Raw genomic sequence first — 14,111 nt, 5'->3', positions numbered from 1 at the left:
GACGGCCGCTAATGAAATGCGAGGACTGCTTGTACCGTAATGTACCTAGTGTTACCGTAATACACCTAATCCTGCTACTGTGTAGCTCCTGCTGCTGCTACAATTGACTCTGTATATTTTGTGACTCCTTCTTAGTCTGATTATTTCATGTTAAATATTCATTTGAATGCAGAACATACTAATACTTCTCAGGGTCTGGGAGAAGGCCAATCAATACTTTTTGTTTGCAACAGTAGCACCCCCCAATCCATGTAACCAATCAGATTTCAGCATTCTACAAGGGATGATAAAACCCAGTATAATACATTTTTTAGTTGCCCAATTCACATCTAACCAATCATATTGCTCCATTCCATAGTAGAGCAGAATTACTCAGCAGGGACAAACCTTTAGGGCTGTATATTAGGGTTGTTGCAAAACTGATTGGTTATGATTCTAGGAGAACTCAGAAATAATCAAAATATTTATGTAGCTGGTATTTCTACTTTGGCAGATTTCTGCATTATTTGCCTTATTCTGTGCTCTCTGGTTACTAACATCAGTGACACCAGCAACCAGTTACCAGATCACTAGCAAGTCTAGTCTGTGTGTGGGAATCAGTATCTTCTATGTTTCTTTCCCTCTTCATCTTGCAGCCATCGCCTGCCCCCCAGGATTATCTGCCAATATATAAATAACATGTAATAAGTTTCCATATGGGGCAGCGCAGACCAAACTCCAAAGAATAAACCCCAATCACAATGACACAATTATATATATCATAATGAAACTTCTCAGCTTCTTCTCTGTCTTCTCTTCACCTACAACTTACTCACTTGATCCTATTCCTCCACCATTACTGTGCCCAGGCCTTTACTCCAGCACTTACTCATATATTCAATTTCTCTCTGGTTTCTGATACTTTCCTCTGTTTATTCAAAAAGAACTGTGTCAAGCCCATTTCTTAAAATGCTACACTGGACCTATTCTGTCTATATAACTATCCCCTGTCCCTCTCATTACCGCCAGTGTCTAAACTTCTGGAACATCTTGTCTTTTCTTGTGTTACTAACTTCTCTGCACCCTTTGCAGTCTGGTTTTTGACCTGCACATGCCACCGAAATACCTTATGTAGAGTTTCAAATAATCCCCAGACTGCCAAAGTCAAATACTATTTACATATTCAATTCTCTTGGCATCCCGGATCAAGCTGCTTTCTGGTTTTCTAACTGCTCCTTCTCTGTTGTTCCTGCTAACAATCCTCTTTCCCAGTTCAGCTTAATGTTGGAGAGATTTAGGGTTTTGTAGCCCTCAGCCCTCTGCTTTCCCTTTGGGGGAAATTTAAACCTAAGAAAAAGCTTTATTTATTTTGTCTGTATTAATGCAGGGGGTTAAAGTTCTGCCGCCAAGCTGACAGATTGAGTTACTCTTCTTTATACTCCCTGGATATAAATCCACAATTTGAATTTCCATTGCAAAGGACAATATCGTACACAGCCACTAGATGTCACTAGAGCATGGCCATTGCCACTGGTAAAACCATCATGCACCTCTCTCTCAGCCAACCCATGTACTTATAGGAGCGAGTACAAGGTACAAGGTTATTGTTATATATTACAGTAAGAGCAGAAGGTATAGCAGGTTGCAGCACAGGACATATCTAAGGCAGAAGAATCATAAGGGTGCCATACTGCTTCTTGGCCATGACCCTGTTCTGGTAATTACACCCAGTCTCCCCAAACCTTCCCAAACCCTTATATAGTAAGTGAGGTTGAAAAAAAAACACACAACCATCAAGTTCAACCTTAAGTCTATATATAACCTGCCTAACTGCCAGTTGATCCAGAGGAAGGCAAACCCCTAGTCAGTTTGCCTCAGAGGGGGATAAATCCTTCCTGACTCCAAGATGCAATGGGACCAGTCCCTGGATCAACTTGTACTATGAGCTCTCTCCCATATCCCTGTATTCCCTCACTTGCTAAACACCATCCAACCCCTTCTTATACCTATCTAATGTATCAGCCTGTACCACTGATTCACTTCCCAGCTCTCCCTGTAACACCCCTTTCCCTCCTCTAATCTCATTGGCTCCCTCCTGTCTGCTGGGAGGAGCTACTGGTGAATAAAGCATCCGACCCTTCCTTATACCTATCTAATGTATCAGCCTGTACCCCTGATTTACTTCCCAGCTCTCCCTGTAACACCCCTTTCTCTCCTCTAATCTCATTGGCTCCCTCCTGTCTGCTGGGAGGAGCTACTGGTGAATAAAGCATCTGACCCTTCCTTATACCTATCTAATGTATCAGCCTGTACCCCTGATTCACTTCCCAGCTCTCCCTGTAACACCCCTTTCCCTCCTCTAATCTCATTGGCTCCCTCCTGTCTGCTGGGAGGAGCTACTGGTGAATAAAGCATCCGACCCTTCCTTGTACCTATCTAATGTATCAGCCTGTACCCCTGATTCACTTCCCAGCTCTCCCTGTAACACCCCTTTCCCTCCTCTAATCTCATTGGCTCCCTCCTGTCTGCTGGGAGGAGCTACTGGTGAATAAAGCATCCGACCCTTCCTTGTACCTATCTAATGTATCAGCCTGTACCACTGATTCACTTCCCAGCTCTCCCTGTAACACCCCTTTCCCTCCTCTAATCTCATTGGCTCCCTCCTGTCTGCTGGGAGGAGCTACTGGTGAATAAAGCATCCGACCCTTCCTTGTACCTATCTAATGTATCAGCCTGTACCACTGATTCACTTCCCAGGTCTCCCTGTAACACCCCTTTCCCTCCTCTAATCTCATTGGCTCCCTCCTGTCTGCTGGGAGGAGCTACTGGTGAATAAAGCATCCGACCCTTCCTTATACCTATCTAATGTATCAGCCTGTACCCCTGATTTACTTCCCAGCTCTCCCTGTAACACCCCTTTCTCTCCTCTAATCTCATTGGCTCCCCTCCTGTCTGCTGGGAGGAGCTACTGGTGAATAAAGCATCGGACCCTTCCTTATACCTATCTAATGTATCAGCCTGTACCCCTGATTCACTTCCCAGCTCTCCCTGTAACACCCCTTTCCCTCCTCTAATCTCATTGGCTCCCTCCTGTCTGCTGGGAGGAGCTACTGGTGAATAAAGCATCCGACCCTTCCTTGTACCTATCTAATGTATCAGCCTGTACCCCTGATTTACTTCCCAGCTCTCCCTGTAACACCCCTTTCTCTCCTCTAATCTCATTGGCTCCCTCCTGTCTGCTGGGAGGAGCTACTGGTGAATAAAGCATCTGACCCTTCCTTATACCTATCTAATGTATCAGCCTGTACCCCTGATTCACTTCCCAGCTCTCCCTGTAACACCCCTTTCCCTCCTCTAATCTCATTGGCTCCCTCCTGTCTGCTGGGAGGAGCTACTGGTGAATAAAGCATCCGACCCTTCCTTGTACCTATCTAATGTATCAGCCTGTACCACTGATTCACTTCCCAGCTCTCCCTGTAACACCCCTTTCCCTCCTCTAATCTCATTGGCTCCCTCCTGTCTGCTGGGAGGAGCTACTGGTGAATAAAGCATCCGACCCTTCCTTGTACCTATCTAATGTATCAGCCTGTACCACTGATTCAGGGAGACAATTCCACATCTTCACAGCTCTCACTGTAACAAACCCCTTCCCAATATTTAGCTGGAACCTCTTTTCTTCTAATCGGAATGGGTGACCTTGTGTCAGCTGGAAAGACCTACTGGTAAATAAAGTATTAGAGAGATTATTATATGATCCCCTTATATATTTATACATAGTTATCATATCTCCCCTTAAGCGCCTCTTCTCCAGCGTGAACATCCCCAATTTGGCCAGTCTTTCCTCATAGCTAAGATTTTCCCTTTACCAGCTTAGTTGCCCTTCTCTGTACCCTCTCTAATTAAAATCCTCACTTTTTAAAAAGACCACCCATCTGTTTCACTGCAGTCTATAACCCCTCCTTGGACCAGGCCCCTTTATCCCATGGTTACAATATGAGCAGGTAAAGGCTATAAGACGCCAGTTTTTGCATTTTCATGTTGCCTGGTGGCCACACATAGTTTTCCTATGAAGGTAAAATGCATTTATTTATGTATTTGTGCAATAACATAAATCCTTGGTTTGATTTTTTTTGCTTGTTGATAAAACAAAGTTACCCCTGTGCCTCTGAGATGCTTTGGTCAGAAAGTGTTCATGTCATTGTTTTCCTGCTTTTACTACTGGAGGTGGCTGCTTCCTAGAGGCTACAGAAGACTTGGCCCCCTGAATTCTTGGCATTACAAGTTGCAAAACAAGTGAAGTAACGTTTAAAACTTTGTGTAATATCCTACATGATATATTGCCCATTTGCCCAATGCGTATTGTACTGCTAATGCAATGCCCACCTGACATCTTCTGCAGTGGCGTAACTAAATATTACTGGGCCCCACAGCGAATTATTTTTCAGGCCCCCAAAATGTTTTGGGGTTGACTTGTTTCTCCAATATTTATTGAAATTTTATTTGAATTAGGGCCCATGGGTCCCCTATACCTCCTGGGCCCCCCTGCAGCCGCAGGGTCTGCTTCCTCTATAGTTACGCCCCTGATCTTCTGGGGGCCCCAATTGTCTTTATGAGATGGGTTCACATACTGTTTCCAGCAGGAAATCTTTTAATACAATAAAATGATGCACCTAAATCTTCCTGTGTCCTAATGGAATTGCACCTGCGGGATGTCTAGCTGTCATCATGAAAAACTGTCACTTGTATGGGGGGGGGTGAAACAGTGTTCCTCTGTATTCGCTCAGTTCATGCCTTTATCAGAGTTATCCTGTAGGGCGCCAGACTGTAGCACCCCCATTATATCCCTTTATTGGGGTTCCTGTGCAGGGCTGATGTTAGGGTGGGACAGAAAGAGCCCCTTGTTTATAACTAGATAGAAGCAACCAGATAGAGAGGTGCCAGTCTACACCTAAACCCTTAGGTTATTACACCCCCCTATGTTGGTTTGGGAATTTGGGGATATTTATGGTTATAAAGCCCAGTTTATACAATGGCAGAGAATACGTGGGATGTGCTCCGTGTGCTTAAATATTATGTTTCATTGAAGTCAAGATTAGTTATAGGCAGGGCCACCATCAGAAATCAAGGGGCCCCATACGACAACATTCTCTGTGCCCGCCCCCCACCACTGAAGGCCCCAGGACCAACACACCACAGTAAAAAAGCCACAAAAACCATAGGTGCTAAAACATAAACACTAAACACTCATTGTCGGCCATCATCCCCCCTACATGTTAAAAAAAAACAATTGGTGGTCAGGCCCCCCTTGAATGTGCAGCCCAGCTGGGCCCCCCTTTAAACCTAAATTCCGCCGGGCCTGGGACAACTGTACCCCTTAATGGCAGCCCTAGGTTACTATAGTTACTCACTGTTGGGAAACTTATAATGGAAGTGGCCCTTTAAGAACCCCCCAAAAACTCCCCGGACACATTAATTTCAAATAAATGACAAAACGCTAGAAATATTTCCATGTTTAATTGTTATTTGGCATCATCAGTCATATATACACACTATGTACACTGATATTCTGTACATTTATACAACATAAACGTCTCTTTCCATAAGTTACGAGGAAAAAACGAACAAAGCAAAAGACCAGAACCAGACGTAGGAATTGTCTATACGATAGAACTGGAATAAAACCCCCATACATCGGCTTTGTACAGTAATGTACAGTTCACACACGGCTGTGTAACAACAGCAAATTCTTCATCAGAGAGGACCTTCCCGTGGCATCAACACAAGAGTAAATCATTTCTTATTAGCTAAAGTCTAATATTAGAAGTATTCTTTCTCTACAGATGCACAACAGCACCAACTAGTGGTCATCAGCTGTCAGCACCATCCCTACAGCAGCACATTCACCAGCAGCTAAATGATAATCAACATGGCAGCTCCCATTTCCATACATAAAAACACATATACAGAGAAGGAATGCTCAATACCTTTCACTATGAGGATACAGTGAGCATCTCTAGTCTCTCTATATCTGGAATTATGTTTAAAATGATAATAATAATAATGTGCTAAGGGAAGCAGTATGGCAGTTCCACCCTGAAATGCAGGGTGTATTTTCCCTTTAATATTAACCACCAGGGGGCTAAAGTATCTTATTGTGGATCCCCGTCACTATCAGTCTATACAGGATTTGGTGGCGGGAAGGCAAAAGATGCGGGAATGCTCAAAGAAGGCCCGGCTCTCCAATTATTATACAATATAAAATATAATTATTTGTTTTTACATATTTACAAAGTCTTTATAGGGGGCAGTAATTAGGAGACTGTGATCTCCTCTTCCTCGGAGTCCGAGAAGTCTGAGGGTTTACTGGCGCTGCTGGAGTTAAAAGGGGAGGGTGGAAGGTGGGAGTCGAGTCTTAAATGGTGCTCTGGGCAAGGCAAGGCGTGGGCGGGGCTGTTTCCTGGGCACAATGGCCCCTCCCCTGAGGATTTCTTGAGCACGTCACTGAGGTCTGGGTGGGGGTTAAATTTGGTGGGTAGTGTCTGCTCCCTGCACCCTCCAGAGGACAGCAGCTCCCTTTCCTTGGAGTTTCGCCATTTCATTCGCCGATTCTGGAACCAAATTTTTACCTGCAGGAAAAGAATTGAAATTCATTACAAACTGCCCTTCCAAACACAGTGATCACCCATATCATTCCCATATCCCCCCTCCCCCAATGGAGCAGCAGCAGCACCCACAGGGGGCAGTAGAGGCAATTACCTGAGAGTCTTTCAGCCCCAGCTTCCCAGCCAGTTTCTTTCTGTCCGGTTTGCTGATATATTTCTGCTTCTGGAACATCTTCTCTAGAGCTTTGCGTTGGACGTCTGAGAACACGGCTCTGCGCAACATGCCCCGGCGGGGCTTCCCTCGGGCAACCAGGGGCCAAGAGAATGTGCCAGGGATGGGCACCACCGACGAGGAAGCTGCAAAACATAAAATAAAGGGAAATGGAATTTAAAGGTTTATTCTGGGAATGTTCGAATGTTCTGATTGGCTTCTGAGAATGACATAATGTCCTGATTGGCTATAGGATGATGGAGCCTTGGGAAAGTTCTTATGTGATTGGCTGATACGTCATAGGTCATAGGTTGGTTTAATTCTCTGCATGTTCTAATGTTCTGATTGGCTACAGGTTGGTCTGAAATGGACCAGACCACTTTCCATATAAATAATTGGAATTTAAATTCAATTAAATTCAATAATTGGAATTTAAAGGTTCCATATCAATGGAATTTAAAGGTTTATTCTGGGAATGTTCTAATGTTCTGATTGGCTTCTGAGAATGACATAATGTCATTCTCCAAATTCCAATAATTGGAATTTAAATTCAATTCAATTCAATAATTGGAATTTAAAGGTTCCATATCAATAGAATTTAAAGGTTTATTCTGTGAATGTTCTAATGTTCTGATTGGCTTCTGAGAATGACATAATGTCCCAATTGGCTACAGAATAATGCAGCCTTGGGAAAGTTCTTATGTGATTGGCTGATAGGTCATAGGTCATAGGTTGGTTTAATTCTCTGCATGTTCTAATGTTCTGATTGGCTACAGGTTGGTCTGAAATGGACCAGACCACTTTCCATATCAATAATCGGATTGGCTAAAGGCTGATCTAGTCTGATATTGTGATTGGATAAGGGATTATTCTAACCCTGTCTCATTTACTGTTATTTACACACTGATACACATTGAATAGATTTGACGGGGTACCATAGGGGAAAGGTTCTGATGGTGGAAAGGAAGTGAACCCTAAATCCTAGAGCTGGGCCGGACTGAACCAAGACTTCAGTTCATATGAATTGTCCCCTTGATACAAGTATCAGTACCAGAATGGCTCCACTTATATCAATGGGAAAATGGATTCCCTCTTCCATGGAATGATCAAAGTGGGACAGACAAGGGATGAGCCACCCCCATGTCTATATGGAAGGGGGGGCCATGAGGCAGTGTAGGGGGGGAGAGAAAGAAAAGATACATTTAGGAAAGGGTCGCAGGATCTTCCCTAATTTATTAATCCTTCCCTATTCATCAGGGGTCTCCTCCACCCTCTCATTTCTTTCTCTGACTCCCCCCCCAAAAAAAAGTGCCTGTTTTCTTTAAAAAAACCAAAAAAAACCTCGATGTCTATAATAAAATTCTAAGAATGCTGTTGGGCAAAAGAAAAGGGGAGGCAATGATCACATTGACTGGTTTCCAATGCCATTTGTATGATAAAAAGGGAGAGTTTGGGCCTTGAAGGGGAACTAAGGGAAGACAGAGATTGTAATGAGGCGTGAATGGTAATTGTGTCCTAATGAACTAACAGAGAAAGGACTCGGGACAGCCAGTTAAAGCCGTATATTACGGGCACAAAGGCCATTTACACTTTCAAACTAAACACAAGTGCCTAAAAAAGTCTATAGGGGGGATTCCGCTGACACGAGGGACGCCCAGGACTCTGCCCTTCCCTTTAAAAGCCTTCTATTAAAAGGGAATCGGAGAGAAAAGCAAGTTCATTAAAAGCTGAAGTAATTTGCTAAGGGGACAATCGCCGGATTTTGGAATAGAACCGGGACCTGTGCCCATCTGAACATTACAGTCGAAAGGGGCGGGTTTCTTAAAAAAATATTTTAAAATTTACATTATTATTATTTAAGAGTACTTCTATTTCTTTCAATAGTTTGATTTTTTATAAGAATACCGGTTATTTTGAAGGGATTATGGCAAAGACCAGCATAGATAACTAAGAACTGTACCCCAAACTAAGGGAAGCTTTGCCACAAAGACACTGAGGTGCCTAACTTGTTAGTTGTTGAACTACATTTCCCAACATCCTCTTAGGGCCCTCTGAGAATGATTAAACAAGGAATGTGGAGTCTCTAAGGGAAGGTTAAGGTATGACATTAGAGTCGCTGACTTTTTTGGGGGGGAAACGCTTCTATTATTGTGGTGTATCCCTTAATTAGGGTTGTGTCATGGAAATGAAAAGGGAAACGAGTTGTATGGCCTCTCCCTATGTGGTCTTGTGAAAATCTGGCAGTCGGTGAATGACCTTTAATGAGTGTCTGTCGTGAGTTGGGGGGTCTGTGGGTGGTTGGCCGTAGGACGCTGGCCAATTGGTCACGGTGCTGAAAGCTTTGTTGGGAGCAGTGGTAAAACCTAGTGATTCTGTGAGAAAAATCCCAGGGTATTTAGCGCTGGCAGGGGTTGCTCTGGGAGAAGGGGAACGCCTCGTACTTTCAACAGGACAATTGCTGCTAATTTGTAGATCAGGGCCGAGCTAAATAGGGTGTCAAATGGGCGAGACTGATTCCCTTAGTGTTCAGCTTCTCCCCAGCAGAGGGTGGGAAGGACGGGAGAAATATGACATGTTGGAAGGGGGGGAGACAGGAGGAAAAGCTGAGAACGTACCTGGGAAATAGGAAGATCTGATGAAGGGCTGGAAGGATCCTTCAAAGTAAGGGAAGGTGAAGGCCTTGGGATGGGCGCTGGGGGGCAAGGCTGGTGCCGACTCTGTAAGGAAAATATAATCATTAGATCAGGTGAAAAAATGCCTATTCCTAGTCTTATTGCCTAAAATAGGGGCACCAGTAGCAGCCAATCAGCTTTCCTAAGGCAAGTAACCAATGAGTAACTGTACAATGTGGTGCAAGTGAGACACTAATTACTATCTCCTTATCTGCCCTCCAAAATTGTTCAGGAACTACAAGACTTAGTCCCAAAATAGCTTACAATCTATGTTTGGATCCACATGGAGCTTATTGACTTCATCAAGTGGTCAAGTGGATTTTATTGTCATTTCAGCCATATACAGTAAATAAAGTACATAGTAGAAACGAAATGACGTTCCTCCAGAACCCCCCCCCCCCCGGTGCTATACAACAACTCTAGGATCAAGGACTAGGATTAAGTGTTGTGAGAACACGAAACGCGTAAGGCTGTAATCCACGATTGTACTGCAATAAAGACCTATTTTTACTACTACTGCCTGGAGGATTGCTCTTTGAGTACCTACTCTACCAACAATACGGTGATGTCCGCTCCCTTATGCTGAAGGCCTGGGGCAGAGCATCTGAGCCTCCTTTTTTACTCAGTGAGTCTCTTTAAAAAGAAATGTTTGTGATGATATTCCTCAAGGACTACTCAGAAGTGAATGTGAAAACTAAACCCAGTCCTATGTAAATACCAACTTAGTGAATTCACTCTTGGACCACCAGACACTAGTTAACTAACTGTACAGCAGAATTAAAGGAGAACTTGACCTCTTAATCTCCTTTGGGCATTTACAGGATAATTTCATCAGCATATTTTATGGGCTAAATAAAGTATTTTGGGGGCAATGATGGCAATACAGATATCCCCATTGGATGTGAACAGATAAAAAACATTTCCTATTGGCCAGTGATGGAGCCAGTGCACAGATGCATTGAATAAGTTGAGGAATATATACACATATCGTACAATGAAAAATGACTTTGTGTTAAAATTGTTCCTCTATGAGAAGAAGTCATTGGCCACATAGTATGTTCCATTGCCATGGGGGTGACTCACACAGGTAGACAAGACACCAAGTAATGGGCCACCTACCTGTCCTGGGGCTGGAGGAGAGGATTGCATTGACTCCAAACTTCAGGAAAGTGGAACTGTTGCTGGAAGAGATGGACGTCTGGTTTGGACTCTCTCTTCTTGCCAAGTCTGGTGTCTCGCTCATGCAGGTGGGACTATCAGAGGTTGGAGGGGACATGTTGGGAGGTGGGACAGTCCTGGGCAGGAATCCTGCTGGTCGGCTGATCCTGATCAAATCTTCTATCAAAAAGCTGGTGTGGTTGGACAGGGCTGTCTGGATAGACTGCGGCAGCGTCAGAGTTGCGGTGGGTCTCAGTAAATTGGGGTACACCGCAGGGGGGGCTAAGAGGCTTGGGAACATCATCTTTTTCTAATTTCTCTTCACTGTCCCAGAGTGCAACAGACAAGTCTCGAGCGTGTAGTCTCCAGCCCTGGCTCTGTTTTGCTGCCGACCCTCCAGGATCTTGGTTTTATACTGGTCAGTTCCCTAAAGCCTTTTCAAATGTGACAGCTCCAACAATGGGTCCCAGACAAAGTTCTCTACTTGAGCTTCATTCACAGAGAGCCCTGGTCCCTTCTGATTGGTGCAGGGGGGCAATTTATGATTGGATTAGGGCTCATAATCAAGCAATGCACCACGGTCACCCAACAAAGAAAGTGCAGTCATTATATTTGCATATTGGCCGTCTCTCCGGCATCTATTCCCCAGTGGGGTCTCCCAGCAGGAGTTTTTGTCCGACCAGTAACACACAGGCTAATTAAATGCCTATTTAAAAAAGAGAAACTTTCCAATGACATCTTCTTTCATAGAAACAAAATTAATTAAATAACCCACTAAATTTATTTGTCCTCCCCCTCACAAAATATATCAATGGAAATTCATTTGAATCTTCTTATGGGGCCAGCGTTTTGTCTAATGGGAAGTAGGAGAAGGGCCCTGGGCTATGGCGTTCCAAAATCGGGATGAATTCACCCTAATTATTTTGTCTAGAAGGTCTTATACATTTATTAGAACATTCATTGATGTATTTATCAGTAAGATCATCATAAATCAACATAATAATCATAATTAATAGATAGACAGACAGATAGATCTAGATAAATAGACAGTGATAGAGAGATAGATGGATAGATAGATAAAGAGAGAGAGAGAGAGAGAGAGAGAGAGAGAGAGAGAGAGAGAGAAAGAGATAGATAGATAGATAGATAGATAGATAGATAGATAGATAGATAGATAGATAGATAGATAGATAGATAGATAGAGAAATAGATAGATAGATAGATAGATAGATAGATAGATAGATAGATAGATAGATAGATAGATAGATAGATAGATAGATAGATAGATAGATAGATAGATAGATAGATAGATAGATAGATAGATAGATAGATAGATAGATAGATAGATAGATAGATAGAGAAATAAATAGATAGAGAAATAGATAGATAGATAGATAGATAGATAGATAGATAGATAGATAGATAGATAGATAGATAGATAGATAGATGATAGATAGATAGAGAAATAGATAGATAGATAGATAGATAGATAGATAGATAGATAGATAGATAGATAGATAGATAGATAGAGAAAGAGACAGACAGATAGATGATAGATAGATAGATAGATAGATAGATAGATAGATAGATAGATGGATAGAGGGATAGATGGATAGATAGATAGATAGATGGATAGAGGGATAGATAGAGAGAGAGACAGACAGACAGACAGACAGACAGACAGACAGACAGATAGATAGATGGATAGAGGGATAGAGAGAGAGAGAGAGAGAGAGAGAGAGAGTGAGAGAGAGAGAGAGAGAGAGAGAGAGAGAGAGAGAGAGAAAGAGAGAGAGAGATAGAGAGAATAGATACTTTAGAATATATATATTAGATGGGTGATGATAGATATGGATATACAACAGACATCTTCACATATAGATAGACAGATACATAATTAAGTGATGATAAAAAGATAGATGATATATTGCTAATAATATATATATAGATAGACAATAATAGATCTTTAGATAGACTTACCAACAGACAGAGATTGAGGGAGAGATAAATGAGACACAGACATATAGATACAGGGGACAGAGACTTATGGAGGATATAAAGCTGGAGGTGTCTGAAGTCTGAATCTGTTACTTCCTCAGCTTTTTATAACTTTTTCTGATTTTTTCCAGCCTTTCCAGTTCCAAACATTCTGATTGGGTGACTTGGGTGCGAGTGTCCTGCCCCTGCCCAACAAACCTAATGCCCCGCCTGTGCGCAGCCCCAGTGCAAGTAGCGAAGCTCTATACTGATTGGGTGGAGAGTTCAGCCTGATCCTGCTGATCTGATCCAATTAACTATGAACTAACTGTCACCTTCAGCTGTTCCCCCTTCCACTGCCAAACACAAAGCTTTCCCCCCCAAAATCGTATGAATCGTCTCTCCCTGCAGTTTTGTGCTGCTGATTTCCATGTCGGCGATTTAACCATTCAGCAACTGCCTCTCATTAGTTAACGGGGAAGTTTAGTAAAAACTCACTTTTGCCCCAATTAAACTTCATTTATCTCGGGCTTGTTGGCTCCGCGCTGCGCTCTGTCCCGCGCAATCGATTTTGTTCTCCGCGGGATTTGCTTATGTGCGACAATCGCGATTTATGCCAAATAAATTGCACTTTATCAATGTAATTAATTATTAATGGCTTTAATTACCAATTCTATGTCTGTATATTTGTATCTCTCTCTATCTCTCTCTCTGTCTCTATCTATCATCTGTCTGTCTATCTATTATCTCTCTATCTATCTATTTCTCTCTCTCTCTCTCTCTCTCTCTCTCTCTCTGTTTCTCTCTCTATATCTGTTTATCTGTCTGTCTGTCTATCCCCTAAATACAATTAGAAACAATTTATACATTTACAAAAAAAAATCTTGTAAAGGAAACAGAAATATATTATATAATTATAATTTAGCGAACGATACAATAAAACATGGATATAATTATAAATGCGCATTGGAATCAGGGCAATGGGTTAGTGAGACTCAGGGGCAGCAGAATGGAAAGTATATTATTCCCTCAGTCCCAGAAAATGTCATTGCACCTGATTGCGCTGAGTGCAACTTTGCGTCTCTTAACGCCAGTGCAAAGCTGAATCAGCCCGTCTATTGCGCCTGGTCCGTGTCGCAGTTATTGTCGGGCTGTTCAGTAACATGTGACAGTCAGTGTCTGTGGCTCAGTCTCATACTGGGAGACACGTGGTGCTGCTGAGTGTCAGTTACACATTTGTATTGGATCCCAAGTGTCACTTTAATTGGAGGCAACAGTCACGTGGGGTTTGTCCTGAGTCACTTTGTGTAAGTGAATTTGCACAAACCTTAATCCCTGTGACATTTTCTAACACTAATTAGGGGCTAATAATTAACCAATTAGAGAGCTGAGTCATGAGATACAAACTCCCTTCAACTCCCGACCCTAAAGTCTGACAGTTGTGACTGAGTGTTTTTCTTCTCTATTTTATCTGCAAATGTCCCTTTATGTTCACCCAGTACAATTCTCTCT

At 42.7% G+C, this 14,111-nt stretch overlaps 1 protein-coding gene across 1 annotated transcript; it reads right to left on the bottom strand.

Annotated features, from left to right (window-relative positions):
- Positions 1-5,489: 5,489 nt before the first annotated feature.
- On the bottom strand, positions 5,490-11,410 carry dbx1.L (developing brain homeobox 1 L homeolog). Its single transcript, XM_018257268.2, has 4 exons — positions 10,584-11,410; positions 9,408-9,509; positions 6,736-6,938; positions 5,490-6,605 (listed from the first exon to the last, which is right to left on the bottom strand). Exons 1-4 carry the CDS (start codon positions 10,924-10,926, stop codon positions 6,291-6,293), a joined length of 963 nt encoding a protein of 320 aa, XP_018112757.1. The 5' UTR covers positions 10,927-11,410; the 3' UTR covers positions 5,490-6,290.
- Positions 11,411-14,111: the final 2,701 nt, after the last annotated feature.

The sequence above is a fragment of the Xenopus laevis genome, chromosome 4L, assembly GCF_017654675.1.
Source record: "Xenopus laevis strain J_2021 chromosome 4L, Xenopus_laevis_v10.1, whole genome shotgun sequence".
In the NCBI taxonomy this organism is placed as follows: domain Eukaryota; kingdom Metazoa; phylum Chordata; class Amphibia; order Anura; family Pipidae; genus Xenopus; species Xenopus laevis.
Note: the sequence above shows the minus strand (reverse complement) of the source record. Positions and strands in the feature narration are given on the sequence as shown.